This window comes from Trachemys scripta, chromosome 8 (assembly GCF_013100865.1).
Source record: "Trachemys scripta elegans isolate TJP31775 chromosome 8, CAS_Tse_1.0, whole genome shotgun sequence".
Lineage (NCBI taxonomy): Eukaryota > Metazoa > Chordata > Testudines > Emydidae > Trachemys > Trachemys scripta.
Window position 1 is genome coordinate 54,146,585 of NC_048305.1, and position 17,604 is coordinate 54,164,188.

The 17,604-nt window shown below is 48.8% G+C and overlaps 1 protein-coding gene across 1 annotated transcript; it reads right to left on the reverse strand.

Moving 5' to 3' along the window:
• Nucleotides 1–410: 410 nt before the first annotated feature.
• On the reverse strand, nucleotides 411–9,658 carry GLUL (glutamate-ammonia ligase). The gene is made up of 7 exons (XM_034779294.1): nucleotides 9,502–9,658; nucleotides 7,110–7,300; nucleotides 5,533–5,694; nucleotides 4,397–4,543; nucleotides 3,750–3,877; nucleotides 3,330–3,529; nucleotides 411–2,079 (listed from the first exon to the last, which is right to left on the reverse strand). The coding sequence occupies exons 2-7, from the start codon at nucleotides 7,273–7,275 to the stop codon at nucleotides 1,761–1,763; spliced, it is 1,122 nt and encodes a 373-aa protein (XP_034635185.1). The 5' UTR covers nucleotides 7,276–7,300; nucleotides 9,502–9,658; the 3' UTR covers nucleotides 411–1,760.
• Nucleotides 9,659–17,604: the final 7,946 nt, after the last annotated feature.

Genomic DNA, 17,604 nt, shown 5'->3' on the forward strand with positions numbered 1-17,604 from the left:
ACACAGATGCAGGCATAATGAGCTGAATTTGGCCAAACGGCTTTGTAAAATGTGTTCTTACACAACTGAATGGCTTCAGATTTGGGGGGGCTTTTTAAATGAAGATCCCATGTCTGAGTTCCCCAGCTCATCGATGGTGGGTTGGCACCCCCTACTTGGATTGTCCAGGAGTCTCCAGGAATTAAAGATTATGTCATGCAATGAAACCTACATCTGACCAAAATTGGCAACCCTAATCCCAAGAGTTCCTCCAGGCCAACAATGGCATTTTGCCCAGAGAATGAACATGTGTGTCTAGGATTCCCCATCTTATCCCAGGAGAGAGAGAAAATCCAGGCTGAAATCCCTCCAGATAGCTAAGAGCCCACGCCATGACATTTCAGAGGAATAAAACCACAGAGAGAAAGAAGTCAGAATTAAGGTTTTTTGTTATTATAAAAGAAACTATTCGTAAATCCAAATGCAATGGCATATATTGGCACCATCCAAAATCTCAGAACGTTTGAACCCACTGGGCATTCCCCTGAGAGAACTTAGGGGCAGCCTGGGGGGGGGGGGGGGGGGCACAGAGCCCCCTCATTAGTGTAGTCCTGGCTAGGTGGCAGGCAGTTTGCGTGCCTGGACATATCAACAGTTAACACCAATGGTCTCTGTAAAACTGTACAACTTTAGAAACACTAAAAACATTATTAAAATCTAAAACTTGTTTCTTTTTATCAAAAGCCCTGCTTTAGTGACATGCTAATCCCACTGGAAAATAAAACACCCACGACCCCATCGCTAACACAGTTAAGTTGACCAGCCAACTCATAATTTAGAGCATCTTCTTGTGTTTCAGCCATGCCACGCACCCGCATCAGCTCGAGTTTAAGTTATGATCGTTACTGCTAGTTCCAAGTGCTGAACCAATGCCCTGCCAAGAATGGCAAAGCCACACTTCAAAGTTTAAAAAAAAAAAAAAAAAAAGTCAGTCAACTTGCCTCCTGGACCCCCTCCCACCCCCCATTCTACCCTCTGCTCTAGCCCACGCTGGAGTTCCACCTCCAACAGTACCTTCAGGAACCCGCCTGCTCTAGCTGGCTGAGTTATTGGAACGTCTTTTTTTTAAAAAAAAATTTATATATAGTTTTTTTTGTTTTTACATTTAAATATAAAAAAATACTACTTCACTCTGTGTTATACACAGGAGATCGAGTGGCTTCCAATGACAGAACAAGGAGGAATTTTGCTACCAGCTCCCACATTTAGCTGGGACAGCAGAATGCAAGAAGATGCCCAAGAGTCTTATCAAAGCCAGAGAAGGGAAATTTCCCCCCCCATGTGTAAATGTGCAAAGGGGTCAGAATCTATCATAGCTGCTTTACTCCTTTCTCCCCCGAATAACTCTAATCCGAGGACAATTGGTCTATGGAGAGCTAGTTATGTATGTCATTATCATGGGAGTTAGACTCTCTTGGGCAAAACCCACTACAGCCTCTTGTCCATCCACCTTCCTTCAGCCTATCACCCTGTGTCCATGGAAGCCACTGGGTCCTGTCAGACATACAGATGAATTAGACAAAACAGTGGTTAAAATTCTTCTCTAACGCACACTCCTCCTCTCAAGCATCAACAATGAGACATCAACAAGAACTAAATGCTCCCTCCCCCCAACACAACAAGAGTTACTGGGACACAAACAAAGTGGTAACTTGTGCCCTCAAAATTACATCTAGAAGGGACATTTGGGGGTAGGCGGTGTCTCTCAGGGGGCAGTCCACTTAGTTCTTGTACTCAAAGGGCTCATCCCCGGTTTCGTTGAGAAGACATGTACGGATTAGTGCCTCCGTCACAGCATAAGGGTCGCAGTTGGCAGAGGGCCGGCGGTCCTCGAAGTAGCCCTGCTTTTCTTGGCCCACATTTCTGGGGATACGGATACTGGCCCCACGGTTGGCCACGCCAGCAGAGAATTCGTGGATGCTGGATGTCTCGTGGAAGCCTGTCAGGCGCCTGGCGTTGTCCAGCCCCCCTTTTGGGTCGTAAGCGCGGATATGGTACTGGTGCCGTTTGCCGAGCTTCTCAATGGCCTCTTCTATATACCTGGAAACAGAAGGCGGGAGGTTGTGAGCCTTTGGCAAGAACATTGGCTGTACTGCTGTTCACTTGGCCATAGATAATGTTGGCAGGAACTCACCCACTTGGCTTTCTCCCATACCCCACCCAAGCACACAAATCCCATGTTTCAGTCCCTTATCTGCAAGCATTCCCATTCCAGCTAGTACCAGCCATGGGACCCTTCCTCTCATTGATAGTGAGTTTCTTTGGGAAACTGAATCCACTGTATCACTTGGTTACATGGTTCAAATCCTACTTTCCTACAGCTAGTTCCCCTGCATGTGGGGCTGGGTGTTTTCCCCTCCTTGCCTATTCTGACCAGTGAGGCTCTCCGAATTTTTTGGGGGATCCCAAAGGCAGGTAAGACTCTCACTGACTGGAAGTAAAGAACATTACAGCTTGTGGGGGTACCAGTTAGAACCAATAATTTGGCTGAGTTGCATTGCCACTAAATATGCCTGGTAAATTTATCCTTGGGAAGACACAGGTTGTGCTTTGACACGTTTTATTATTTCGGAAGCTTATGAGTTCTGCAAGTGTAGTGATAATCTGAATGCACCCATTGAAGTTACGGGGGAGGAGTGGGCAGAGAAATGGCCAAGTGGATCCTTAACAGAATTCCCTTGTACTTGAAAAGTACAATCTAGTCCCTGAAAAACAAAGTCCCAGACTCTCAAGTACAGTGGAATCTGTAAGTCAATGGTCTAAGAATAGTCCAATCTGAATCTACTTTCAATATTTGGCCTTGTTTACAGTGAGGCAGAAATTCTCCCTCCTTTGGTCTAGCACGAGATAAACTCCTGCTATAGATGGAGTACAGGCCTTTTTACAGAGGTGGGTAATCCAGTGTTAGACAGTGGTAAGAACAGCTGTCCCTCGTCTATTAGCACTTCCACCATTACTAGTGCTGGTGGAACTGTACCAGTGTTAGACCACTACTGGGGGAATTTCCTCAATCTTCAGTGCAGACAACCTCTGGGTGCAACAGCTACAGTGGGAAGGGAGTTCAGTTCCAGGTAATTAAAAAAAATAAAATAAATCTAGAATCTCTGGGGGGTATTCAAGCCAAAAATCTTTTGCATGGAGCAAGACATGTCACTATTCCCCTGGCAAGCCAACTAGTGCCTCAGGTGCAGTCTCAGCTCTGTAGAAGTCTTGCTGCTGTTGGTAAAGTCCACTTTCCCTAGCTGAGTTTGCCAGACTGATGCAACTAGCCCAGTTGCAGAGAAACTTACTTGAGGCCTCCTTCCTCCCTCATGGACTTGGTGCTGAAGTTGGTGTGGCAACCGGCTCCATTCCAATTCCCAGAGATGGGTTTGGGATCGAAGGACACGATTACCCCAAAGTCTTCACACACCCGATGTAGGATGAAGCGTGCAATCCAGAGGTGATCCCCCATCTCAATCCCTTCGCACGGGCCCACCTGAAATTCCCACTACAGAGAGCAGAGAGAGAAAAAAAAAAGAACCATTGGCTCAGTTTGGTGAAGAACCATTTGCTGCAAGATGCTGTTCACCCCCTCTGCACCCTCAACATTTGCAAAGCCCCAGGGTACATACTGACTGCAGCGGCAGAGTTTAGCAGCCTGAGCTTCTGCATTGCATCATTGGCTGGTGCCAGCTGACTGCAATGGCAGGTGAAGCCAAAGTAGTTACCTGTGCAGGCATCACTTCTGCATTTGTTCCTCCAATTTTAACACCAGCATAGAGACATGCACGATAATGCGCTTCCACAATGTCTCTGCCATAGGCCTTGTCTGCTCCTACGCCGCAGTAATATGGACCTGCAGTAGCACAGAGCACAAGAAAGGTGAACATAGTCTTCAAAGAGCTTGTGATTGAGTACTCTGTGCTCTTCACTGCAGTTAGGAAAGGGTTCCCAGAAGGCACAGGTCGCAGGAAAGTCTCTATACTGCTTTCATTTGGGGTAATAGTAGAACAAAGTACCTCCAGAGTGTGACTCCAGTCAGAGTCAGTGGGACTTGAGCTCCTACTTCTGAAAACCCTGCCCAACTGGTCATATTTAAATGAATTGCAGACTAATGGAATTAACACTAGATATGTGTCTGGTCTAGGTCGTAAGATTACCATACAGCCACTAAAGATTACTTTCATTGTTTAGTTTTGGTCATTGTCAGCATAGATTTTGGTGATCAAGTTTTAGCAACTCCTTGAATCTTTCGTCTCACTTTAAACATTTCCAATTAATCCCATTAATTAGTGATTGATAACATTATGATTTGGGGTTAAGTATTCATGAGATCTCTTATTCCTAGTTCAGATATTAACTCCTGGAAGCTTACCCTGGGGCCCAGGGAAGCCATTGGAAGGCCAGCCAAATGGATGTCCATCTGTCCCAAGAAGAGTGTATTCCTGCTCCATCCCAAACCAGGGGATCTGGTTGGACACCATATCCATAATCCGTTTACAGGTGTGCCGGAGGTTTGACTCTAGAATGGAAGAAAAGCACAAAGCTTATTAGCTCACCAATGTTTTAGCCACAAACAAAAACCTCTGACATGTGAGATGTAGCCTGGTCATGGACGAGTAGCTTCTAGCTACTGGTAAAAAAAGGAGTCTGGTGAGCTGCTCTGGTGGAACAGCTCAGATTCTTATCCCTCCATGGAAGCTATGACTTGCCAATGTATTCTGGACAAAGCCACTACCATACAGGCTGTCTGGGGGACTCATTTCCCCACCCAGACCTCTAGGGAAGCCCAGAAATTCAGACCCAAAGAGACTGCCCTGTGACCATCATCATTAGCTAATATACGATCTAAGTGGTAGGTAGGGCTGCTGGCCTTAAATAGTGGGTGCCCTATTGGTTGTTGATGCCATATTATGGACTTCCTTGTACTGTTCCATAATGTTCTTAGTCTCTTGAACCATATGCTGGCAATCATGTGCACAGAAGCTACTCATCCATGACCAGGCCTACATCTCACATGTCAGAGGTTTTGTTCCTTCAGGTTCACATTATTCCCACCAATCAGTGATACCGCCCAATTCACTTCTTTCCCCACTCCCTTCCATGCTGCCCCGTAGAATGATTTCTCAGTCCCCACATCCCTCCCAGCGTTGGGAGTTCCTCTTGACGAGTCCTTCAATATTCCCAAGCACTGACCTATGTCATAGTCCTCCATCTCCGTGTTGCCAGTGACAAGAGAGGCTAGACCAGAATAGATAAACATTTAAGCTAGTTTGTCCCTTGGTGTTGCCTACTGTATCTTGTTTTCTTTATAGCCAAGCTCTTCAGGGCAGGAATATTTGTATATCTTGTACAGTGTTAATGCATTAATGGTGCTTGGTATAGTCTTCCATTAACTACTGTTCTAACAGTTACCCCTCCACCCACCTTCCTCTACTCCAAGAGGGAGCAAGCCTTCTCACCCCTCCCAGAACTACTGCAGCCACTCTCGGGGGAGGCACTGCACCATACCTGCTGACTTGCGGTTGTACTTGAAGACCTCACAAAGAACCAGCTTGTTGGGGTCCTTGCGGAATGGGTCCCGGAACATGGCAGCAGGGAGAAGGTACATGTCACTGTTTGAACCCTCAGACTGGAAGGTGCTAGAGCCGTCAAAGTTCCACTCAGGTAGATCTAGAGCAAGAGAGAAAAATTCACCCCTTTAGGTTAGCAGCTTTCCATAACCACCAAGATGAGTTCACCAGCCGATTCAGCACGACCATTGTGCAAAAAAGATTGCTTGTTAAAGGACACTGGCACACACTGCACTTTGTTGATTTTGCTCCCATTGAAAGATGGGGTGAGGGAATTGCTCTTTGCTACCCTGTGGAAAAACAAAAAGCTGGGACATCAGTGAAGTCCGATTCAGCTAACTGCACAGCAGACGTCCTTGATGAACACTTCCTATCTTGTAGCCAACACGCTATGGTAAGATGAAGACCCCGATGGGTTTCCCTAGCCAAAACAAAGGGAATCAGGGAGATGCTATAAGTCAAAAGGAATGAGAGAGGGATTCCGGTGTCCTCAGTTGTCTCCAGACTGCTGGACGGCCCTGAAACAGCTCCTCCACATTGATGCAACTGCACAGACCTGGTGAAGGGAACCTTGGGAGAATGCACAAGGCCTAGAGCTGCCTGAAGGGGGAATATCATCAATTGGATAGTCCAGTGATTGTGGAGAGAGAACATCCCCTTTACACTACCTATGCCCCTCCAGTTGAGCATGGCTCAGGGCCCCCACTGAATACTGCTTTTGCAGTGCGAGCACATGTGAAGCAGCTGTGAAGAAATTAACTCTGCCCCCATTGTTATCCCCTTCCATGTGCTATGGGTGCCAAACAAGCTGTGCCAGCCACTTCCTCAGTGAGGCAGGGAGATCATTCTGATTGCTCATGCACAGTACTTTGGTTTTATAACTGTCCTGGCCAGTGCCATGGCAACAAGTGAAGAAATCCGAATGCTATTATCATGTCAGTTGGGGCTGTTTGTTCTGAGACACACAAGCTCTTAATTACACTGGATATATTATCTTCCCATCGTTTCCTTCCTGCCATCTCCCCAGGGCCAGAAGAGCTTTACAGGTAAAGAGCCAGCAGGCTGGGAATACCCTGCAGACGGACACCCCTTTAGCGCAGATGGGGGACACGTCACCGATTCCCGGCTCTATTTACACCTCTGCCCCACAAGGAGAAGAGTGGTCTTCCAGATCTCCTTCCACATCAGGAGATTATGAAGTGCATCTCGCTCAGCCTGTCCACTTTCCCAAACACACACCAGGAGTGAGGTGGGAGCTATCCCACATCATGCACTCGATACAAAGAACTCAAGGGCGGGAATGCACTGACTGTCTCTGGTCTAGATTTCCCCCATGTGGGAGAGACACCCCCACTCCCAACTCAAAGAGAAGGAGCTTTGCCTTCCCACAGCACAGCAGCGTTTTACAGCTCTGTGGTCAGATGCTTGAACCCAAGCCAAGTCCTATATTGCTGCAAACCCACTGGGTGCAACTGCTTGTAGTCCCAGCATTCACCCATACACCTGCCCTCTTACCTTCAATGCTCTTGGGCTCTTGGTCCAGCGTCCGGGTTTTACAGCGCAGGTGCTCCCCAGTCCCATCAATCCAGATGTACATAGCTTGCACCTTTTCACCCTGAGGCAGCTTCATGTACATCTGCTTTATAGCTTTGCTCAGGTGGGAACTTGCTGAGGTGGCCATGGCTGCGGGGTGCCTTACTGGGGTCCTGCCAGGAGGGGAGGGAAAAGCCAACCATGAATATTTCTGTGTTCCGAATGGGTTCTCACATCCTTATACAAGAGAATGACCAAGTGGGAGATCTTCACAGCTCAGCAACAGAAGAGAGATGCGTGCACTGAGTGTCCCCTAGACAGTTATGCTGGAATATCCCAGACAGCATCATAGCTGATTACACCAGTTGTGAATCTGAATACAGTAGATTACACTATAGGAAACAGACAGTGTATCAATACGGCAGTTCAATAACATGGTTTGGGACCAGCTACAACAATCATTTGGTTTCAAAGATTTCCTGTGGTCTCAGGATATCTGAGATCTCAACTACTGAGGGGTTGGGTCCTGCCCTGGCAGCTGATGGACTTGGTCTTTTCCCTCTCTAGCTATTATGATCATTAAGAGATCAGCAGCCCCTCAGAAAGGCTCCTTGACTCCACTGTGAACTCTTCACTCACAAAATGCAATTTCAGAACATACATTGCCCTGGAGCAGCATTTTTGCCCACTTTGGCTTAGACAGGGCCTTCTGTGGTCCTTCCCCATTCCACTAAGGACCATTTGCCAGAGACAGCTCCATTTCCAGACCATGTGATCTGAAGATATACAATACTGTTAGCTAAGTAAGATGAGAGGGGCCCCTAACTACAGCCCAAGGCAAAGTAAGTAACCTTTGAACAGCAGAGACTCAAGAGGCCTCTCCGCCATGGAGCCCTGCTCACATACAGGAAGAGCTGTAGCAGATTCAGAGGATGCAACTGGAGGTCACTGGGGATCTTTTACATCCCCCTGGCTCTGCATACTTGGGGCAAAAGCCCCTGACTCTGAGAAGTAGCTGCTTTGGCTGAAGACACTGTACTCCCTTGTCCCATATGAGGAATGCAGATTTGCCTCTGTCACACCAGCAGCTGTGCCAGGGGTCATGGAGCCCTGCTGGCCCTTGCTAACCCTATCCCAGCCTTCCCAGCAGCCCCCCCCCCCCCCCCCCCCCCAAGTCAAGCCCTCTCTGGTACTCTCAGAAGCAGCCACCCCTCTGACCGGCACAGACAAGATTTTGTTCAGCCCCTTCCCTGCCTTTATTTATTTCTTGGCAATAAAAGCAGCACTGCAGTGACTCGAGCCTGGAAACAACTGGGGTCTCAGAACCAGCCTGCTTCTCCCCTACAACTGGCCAGAAGGCAGACCACCCCCCATGATACAAACCTCCCTGGATTCCCCTTCCCTGTCTGCATCCCCCTTGCTGTCACTGCATTTATTGCTCATTTGATTTCATGCCTCTACAGTGGCAGTCCAGGTTTGGGCCTGTAAAAGCTTCCAACTGAAGGACCCACTGCTGCCCCCCACGGCTTCTCTTTATGGTCAGCGAAGAAATTTGATCTATGGCTGTTTCTCTCTTCACGCAAATCCCTCCTCCCCTGTTCTCCTTCCTTAGGAGCCTGCATTCTCGTTTTTTTAAGGAAACTGCTAAGGAGCTTTGTGCAGAGCAACGGTGAGGAGATCTTCTGTCCCAGAAAGCTCCAGCAAAGAAAAGCCCCTTAGAAGATCTTGAGCGACCTAGTTTCCCCTCCCCTTTACAGAGCTAAATCGGAGCTGCCCCCTGGAGTGGCTGCTTAGGAGACATAAAGCAGCCAAACACAGCAGCCTAGAAAGGGGAGCTATGCCGGCGTACCCGCCCCAGACACCATCAGGAATAAAGGTACCACACACCCAGCCGTCCCTTTGTCATCAAGGCAGGAATCTCCCTGCTCGAGGAATCGGAGACTGACTGGAAGCAAGACAATGAAATAGGGAAACACACGGAGAGGCATTTCAGGAAAAGACAAGATCCATTCGCAAAGTCACCTTGTAATACAGCCTTGCAGACCCGAGCCGAGCCCCGTGTGGGACCGGCCCTGCGGGATTTCTCTGGCGCTGTACAAACAGCCTGCCAGACTTAGGGTGCATTGATTTAAGAGGGGCAGGGCCATTTTCTAAGGGAAAGCAGCAAAACCCAACACCACCACATTAAGCAAAGCGTCCTCCTAGCCCACCCCACTGCCTGTGAACAGCATCGAAGCAGCCTGGAGCACCCCCAATCCCATACGCGGGGCGACACATTCCCAGTACACGTCCCCGCGCAAAGCCACCCAACGCATGGGAGAGAACGGGCAGAGATTTGCCATCACCCCCGCCCCGTGGGAACAGAAGCAGTTACCTTGGCTACTGAGCAGGGAGAGGAGATGCAGAGGAGAGGCAGGCTAGGTGGACTGATGGGCGAGTATTCACTTTCCCCGAGGTGCTCCCATGCTCGGCTCTGGAGAAGCCAGTTCCCTGCTCGCCCATTTATCGGCTGCCCGTGCCGGCCCCCGGGCTGTCCGATTGGCTTCCTCAAGACATGAGCACGACACGATCAGCTGATGGGCGGCCCGTGGATCCCAGCCATTGGGCCAGCGAAGACAGGGCGAGGGGGCGGGAGGGAGGGACAGAGGAGAGCGGGGCTGGGCTGGGCTGGCAGGGGGGAGCGGGGAAAGGGGAAAACAAGAGCGAGCTCCTGCCGGGCTGGGGGACCCCGCCTTCTCCAGCAGGGAGAGGAAAACAAGCTCCGTGCAGCAGCAGGCGGAGAATGAATTGCCTGCTCCTGAAGCCGCACACTGGCTCCTTTGTGCATGCCCGGGCCCCCTCTGCCGGAGCCCTGCGAGTCGATCCCGAGAGCGGTGTGGGCCGGTTCTCACTGGGCTCCGTTTCAAAACAAAGGCAGCACCCCAGAGACAGCGGCTCTGGGACTCTGCTGGCGCTGCCGCCCGAGGAAGGTGCGGCTCTGGGTTTGCACTGTAATTCCGGTAACAGTAAAACTCTGTTTAGGGTGAAATTAGCTTCCCCCCCTTCTCCCACTGGATTCCCAGCATTGCAGATCTCCGGCTGTCTGCTCACACTCCCTGGGCCGCTCTTTTCTGGCAAGCAAGAGCTCTCCCCACTCACTAGATGCTGCTGGGGAGGGAAAGGCCAAGCCGGGTTTAGAAAGCAGGGGGAGGGGGTTGTTTTCCCCCTCTAACGGTTCTTGGAAAGTGGGGACAGGATCAACTCTCCCTGCTATCCAAAGTGTTTATGTTAACAGCTGCCCTTTCTTTATATAACTGCATGCACAAAAACAAGCCGCGCTCGCTCAACAGGGCAGAGAGGGGAAAGCTGTCTTGACTAGGACACCCAAAGGTTTACTGGGCAGGGGTTGGGGGCGCCAGCCCAGTACCCAGCTTTCCCCCCTCGCTATACAAAAACAACAGAGCTTTGAGCACCTTAATTTTAATTTCAGCTCCTGGCTCGCAGGGAGGAGGGGGAAATGGAGTTCAGGGCGGCTGACATCCTAGGACTGGGGATGGCAGGGAAGCGCACAGCGGTCGGTATGGCCTGCTACAAGGGCTGGCCAGTATTTTTCCATCCTGCAAATGGAATCTTCTCCCACTTCTGCTCTGCCCTCCTCACTTTCCAGCACATTCATAAGAATCAGGATTCAGAGGCCACTGCAGCTATCACAGCAGTGCGCCATTTGCATTCAATTTGCCTCCCCTCCCTCTCACAAGAGGCACTGGGGCTGCTCCCTGAATTGCCTTAGAACAAGGGTGGGCAAATTTTTTTGCCCAAGAGCCACATCTGAGTATGGAAATTGTATGGTGGGCCATGAATGCTCATAAGATGGGGGTTGGGGTGCAAGAGGGAGTGAGGGCTTCATCTGGGGATGCAGGCTCTGGGGGGCAGCTAGAAATGAGTTCAGGGTGCAGGAGGGGGCTTCGGGCTGGGGCAGCGTGTTGGGGCTTCAGCTGGGGGTGCAAGCTTGGGCTGGGGCTGAGGTGCAGGAGGGTGCTCCTGGCTAGGCCTGAGGGGTTCAGGAGGTGGGATCAGGGCTGGGACACGAGGTGGTCAGGGGTGCAGGCTCTGGGTGGCACTTACCTCAAGCAGCTCCCAGAAGCAGCGGCATGTCCCCCCTCTGGCTCCTACATGGAGGTGTATCCAGGTGGCCAGTTCCCAGCCAGTGGAAGCTGTGGGGGCAGCACTTGGGGCAGAGGCAACGTGCGGAGCCCCCTGGCTGCCCCTATGCATAAGAGCTGGAGCAGGGACATGCCGCTGCTTCCGGGAGCCGTGCAGAGCCACAGCACGTGTGGAGGGGGGCAAGCCTCAGACCCAGCTCCCCAGCAGGAGCTGGAGGGCCGGATTAAAATGTCTGAAGGGCTGGATGTGGCTCCTGGACTGTAGTTTGCCCACCCCTGTCTTAGCATAATCTCAGAATGTGGGGGGAGAGGTGAATGAATTTCTTAGCCCCTTAGAAATCCAAACCCTGCAAGTAAGTACAAAGGCTCAGAGACCCGAACTTCACCAAGATTCTCCCCTCCCCCCAAAATTAGCTCTCCAGCACAAACACTGCTCTCACTTTTCTCAGCTTCTACCTATTTCAAAAGAGGAAATCTGATTACCACTGCTCCTAGCTCTTTGGGCACCAAGGGGGCACCATCAGCAAGGTGGTGGCAGGTAGAATGGCATTGCACATCCTTAACACTAGCTGTAGTCAGAGGGGACCAGATCCTCCGTGGGTACAAAGTGGGATAGTGTCACTGAAGTCTATGGAGCTGTGTCAATTCACAGATAGTGTATCCCCCTTAACAGCTGAATTCCTCCTTGGAAAAGGGATGGCAGCATTTATACGGAGAGCCAAGTATTTTGCACGTCAGCTCAGAGAGGGCAATAAAAGCATGTTACTTCCCCAGAGTTAGTCCCAAGGCTGATGTCTATATACCCTCCCCATCACCTGAGTGAGAAATAGGTACACGTTTCTTTAGCATTTTGGAGGAAGAGTCAAGGGACATGGCCCAGACCTGACCTCTCCTCCTGTCTCCCAACATGCAATTTCCTGGAGCCTAGAAAGCCCAGGTTTAAATGTTAGATACAAAAACCAAAGGGATGCATTAAATCCAGCATACCTGTAACCAGCTGGCTTGATAACAGGATTTGAACCCAGGCCTTTCAGCACTAAAAGCACAAGCCTGTAGTGCTATAGCTAAGCAGTACAAATAGCCAGTGGCCAGCAGTAGCCAATCAAAGCTCTTATGCAGTGCAGTGATTACAGAAAGATCCCCACCCTGCTATTATGGGTTAAGCAGGTACTAATACCTGCTATCAGCCATGAAAGAGAGGTAGTGAGGCTATGACTGCATTGCCTCAATTCGCCTTTGATGTTTGTTTCCTACTCCTTTCTAACAGCTCCATTTCACTCCTCATCCTGCACATGCATTGTTGCTCTTCACATCCACTTTTCAGAAGCTGATGCTGAATGACCTGTTTTACTCCTGACTCAAACCATAGACAGATAAACTGGCACGTTGTACTAGAATAGAGGGCAGGTCAGATTTGGTCATTTGAAAAAAATAGATTAAGTGTCAGATGTTGGGAAGAGATCATGTCAGTCCACGCCTGAGCCAGCATTCCTGCTGCAGAACTGGACTCGGGAGACTGCAGCAGAAAGATCAACCCAGCAAATGGGGGGTGTTTGTAATTAAAGGTGCATTGGAGCCGGGTTATATTCAAGTCTCTTTTTCTCAGGTCTGCAGTGAGGGTGCATCAGGAAAATACTAGCTTGGATGGCTAAAGCTTCTCTGAAATAGACAAGTAGTACATTGCATCAATAAACTGAGCTTATTTGCAAATAACCCTCCCCTCCCCCACTTCAATCTATTTTAAATCTCATTGTTTTCTAGATTTCAAGAGTCCTGGTGTTTAATTAGAGTGATCAGAAGATTCCAGGGTATTAAAAACCTCTTCATGCATCACCTGGTATTTGTTAGTTGATTTCTTCCCCCTGGGGAAATTCCAGAAGAGATTCTCCCCAATCTCTGTTTCCAAGACTCTCACAGTTATCCAATGCCCGTTTCACATTGGAACAGACACATTCAGTGAAAATAGCCCTGTGCTATGCTGCATTCTGCACACTCTGCTCAGTATTCATTCCACCTCCCAGGCACTCTTCTCTTATTCAGGAATTGTTTACATGGAAGAGAGAGAAAGTCCTGGCTTGGCAGGTGTAAGAACAGTGCCTCTAGTGAGATCTCAGGGGGAATTACATTTCCTTAGCCAGCTCCATTTCAGTTGTTTACATGCTTGTGTTCCCCTCCTCCAGTTGCAGTTTATTTTTGTGGGTGCACAGATCATTCATTCCCTCTTGTGTGCCCCACTGACCCTCATTCTAGTCAGTGTTTAATTTTAGAGAGAAAGCCTGTCCAAGAACTGAGAAGATGAGGATAACCAACATGTCCCACTCTGAAGTGGTTTGAGCATTGGCCTGCTAAACCCAAGGTTGTGAGTTCAGTCCTTGAGGGGGCCATTTAGGGAACTGGGGTAAAAATCTGTCTGGGGATTGGTCCTGCTTTGAGCAGGGGGTTGGACTAGATGACCTTCTGAGGTCCCTTCCAACCGTGATATTCTATGATTCATATCAGCATAGCTCCCTAGGTTATGTTTATGTAAAGCCTTTGAAAGGCAGTGTAGCATTTAGGGGGTGGGAATAGAATAAAAATGTGCATGCTTTCTTCCTACCCATTTGTAATCTTTGGGGGGGGGGGGGAACGTTTGTCTTTATCTCATGCCTCTATCCCAGAGTTGGAGAAACGACAGCCTGGAGGCCACAGCCAGCCCTCTAGACATTTTAATTCAGCCCTCGAGCTCCTGCTGGGAAGTGGGGTCTGGGACTTGCCCCACTCTGGGGCTCCAGACAGGGAGCAGAGTCAGGGTCTTGCCCCGCTTTGCATGGATCCCAGAAGCAATGGCTCGTCCCCCCTCTGGCTCTTATGCCTAGGGGCAGCCAGGGGGCTCAGCACACTGTCCCCACCCCAAGCACTGCCCCTGCAGCAAGGGCAGCGCGCAGAGCCACCTGGCCTCGCCTTCATGTAGTAGCTGGAGGGGGACATGCCATTGTTTCTGGGAGCTGCTTGAAGTGCTGTCCAGAGCCTGTGCCCCCCCCCCCCAATTCCCTCCTATGCCCCACCCCCTCCCCCAGCTCTGATCCCCCTCCTGCCCTCTGAACCCCTTGGTCCCAGTCCAGAGCACCCTCCTGCTCCCCCCCCACCCCAGAGCCTGCATCCCCCCAACCCTCAGTTTTGTGAGCATTCATGGCCCCCCCAACCCCCAATACAATTTCCATACCTAGATGTGGCCCTAAGGCCAAAAAGTTTGCCCACCCCTGTTCTATCCCCTCACCCTTACTCAAGCTGTTACTTTGGGCATCTTAAAATATTTTAGGAACAGAGGCACTGCCAGGGTGGGGATGAGACTGGAAAGGACTGGTAATAGCTGGTACACAGAGCCATTAGTGTCTAGGACAGCAATTCCAGTATTGACAAGCCCAAGTGTTAAAAAAAAAAAAAAATCACAAGAGTTTAAAGATAATAAATGCTGGGTTCTTTGTTTGTGTCTTCCAGTGTTGGAGACTTCACCATTCACGTTTCCAAACTTTTCTCTGCAGTCAAGTTAGAAACTTACTGTTTTTGCAACGAAAACTGAGTTTTTTAGGTAACAACTCCAGAAATTGGGGGCTTTATGACCCCCCCAAATCAAGATTCACAATGAAAAAGCAAGAATTCAAATCTAGCCCAGAGTGGTAAGTGTACAAAGGTAGGCCCAGATCCTAAAGCTGAATCCATCAGCACCTGGGCCAAGTCCCATTGACTATAGCAGGACCCTGGGCAGGATTAAGTCTCTGCATGAAGTACTGGGGCCTTTGTTACCTTCTAATGCTGGTTTTGTGCCCTCTGAACTGGTGGACTCCCTCCCGTTTTTTAACTACACAAATGGCCATCTCAGAAGTCATCCCTTCCTTCGGCACCACTCAGCAGCCTGCTTGCTAATCTTAGCAGAGATGCCAAGGACCAAAACAGCATGAAAAGAATTTTCTTTACTAGTAGCCATAGTTAGGCTCATTGGCAGGGCAGCTTACACAGCTACTGCTCATGCTGTAACTATTCACTGGTTAAGTAGAGTGTGACGGGTTGGATCACAGAAACCCCCTTGGGAGCTGCGACCTGATGTGCAAAGACTACCCCTACTTCTGTTTTCCTTGCCAGCTCAGGACTCCAGCACCCTATCTTGCTGAGCCAGACACTCCCGTCTGCTCCAACACAGACCCAGGGTCTGAATCACTTGTCCCAAAGCTACAGGTTTACCTGAAAACAGCTCACAGAAGTGTGCTTGTCTTTAGCACTCAGATGCCCAACTCCCAATGGGGTCTAAACCCAGATAAATCCGTTTTACCCTGCATAAAGCTTATGCAGGGCAAACGCATAAATTGTTCACCCTCTATAACACTGATAGAGAGATATGCACAGCTGTTTGCTCCCCCAGGTATTAATACATACTCTGAGTAAATTACTAAATAAAAAGTGATTTTATTAAATACAGAAAGTAGGATTTAAGTGGTTCCAAGTAGTAAGACAGAACAAAGTAAGTCACCAAGCAAAATAAAATAAAGTGCAAATCTATGCCTAATCAAACTGAATACAGATAATCTCACCCTCCGAGATGCTTCAGTAAGTTTTTTCTCAGACTGGACACCTTCCAGGCCTGGGCACAATTCTTTCCCCTGGTACAGCTCTTGTTGCAGCTCAGGTGATAGCTAGGGGATTCTTCCTGATGGCTCCTCTCCCCACTTTGTTCTCTTCCACCCCATATCTATCTTTTGCATAAGGCTGGAACCCTTTGTCCCTCTGTGTTTCCACCCCCCTCCCCCCACTGGAAAAGCACCAGGTTAAAGATGGATTCCAGTTCAGGTGACATGATCACATGTCACTGCAAGACTTCATTACTCACTTGCCAGCACACACATATACAGGAAGACTGACAGGTAAAAACAGCCATCTGCAGACAATGGGAGTCATCAAGATTCCAAACTATCATTAATGGCCCACACTTTACACAATTACAATAGGCCCTCAGTTATATTTTATATTTCTAGTTTTAGATACAAGAGTGGTACATTTATACAAATCAGATGATCACTCAGTAGATTATAAGCTAAGTAATGATACCTTACAAGAGACCTTTTGCATGAAGCATATCCCAGTTATGTTATATTCACTTTATATGGTTTTATAAAACCATATAGATTAGCTCATTGGCAGGGCAGCTTACACAGCTACTGCTCATGCTGTAACTATTCACTGGTTAAGTAGAGAACTTCAGGCTCCAGGACTATTTAGACTGTAAACTCTGTAGGGCAGGACAGGGCTTGTCCATGTATTCTGTTTGTACAGCACCTAGCACAACAGGGCCCCAATCCTGGCTGGAGCCACACTAATACAAAGAAATAAGGACAATCTCTGGTATTGTATCTTTCACCAGCACTAAAGTCACTTTCCATTAAAAAAAAATATTTCTTTTAATGGAGATACCACACTAGGGAGAAAAATGGCCCACCTAGCTCAGTGTCCTGTCTCAGCTGGTGACCAATCCCAGATGCTTCAGAAGAAGGCAGAACACATCCATAATGCACCTGCCTGTTCAATACCATAGATTCATAGATTCTAGGACTGGAAGGGACCTCGAGAGGTCATCGAGTCCAGTCCCCTGCCCGCATGGCAGGACCAAATACTGTCTAGACCATCCCTGATAGACATTTATCTAACCTACTCTTAAATATCTCCAGAGACGGAGATTCCACAACCTCCCTAGGCAATTTGTTCCAGTGTTTAACCACCCTGACAGTTAGGAACTTTTTCCTAATGTCCAACCTAGACCTCCCTTGCTGCAGTTTAAACCCATTGTTTCTGGTTCTATCCTTAGAGGCTAAGGTGAACAAGTTCTCTCCCTCCTCCTTATGACACCCTTTTAGATACCTGAAAACTGCTATCATGTCCCCTCTCAGTCTTCTCTTTTCCAAACTAAACAAACCCAGTTCTTTCAGCCTTCCTTCATAGGTCATGTTCAAGACCTTTAATCATTCTTGTTGCTCTTCTTTGGACCCTTTCCAATTTCTCCACATCTTTTTTAAAATGCGGCGCCCAGAACTGGACACAATACTCCAGCTGAGGCCTAACCAGAGCAGAGTAGAGCGGAAGAATGACTTCGTGTCTTGCTCACAACACACCTGTTAATGCATCCCAGAATCATGTTTGCTTTTTTTGCAACAGCATCACACTGTTGACTCATATTTAGCTTGTGGTCCACTATAACCCCTAGATCCCTTTCTGCCGTACTCCTTCCTAGACAGTCTTTTCCCATTCTGTATGTGTGAAACTGATTTTTCCTTCCTAAGTGGAGCACTTTGCATTTGTCTTTGTTAAAC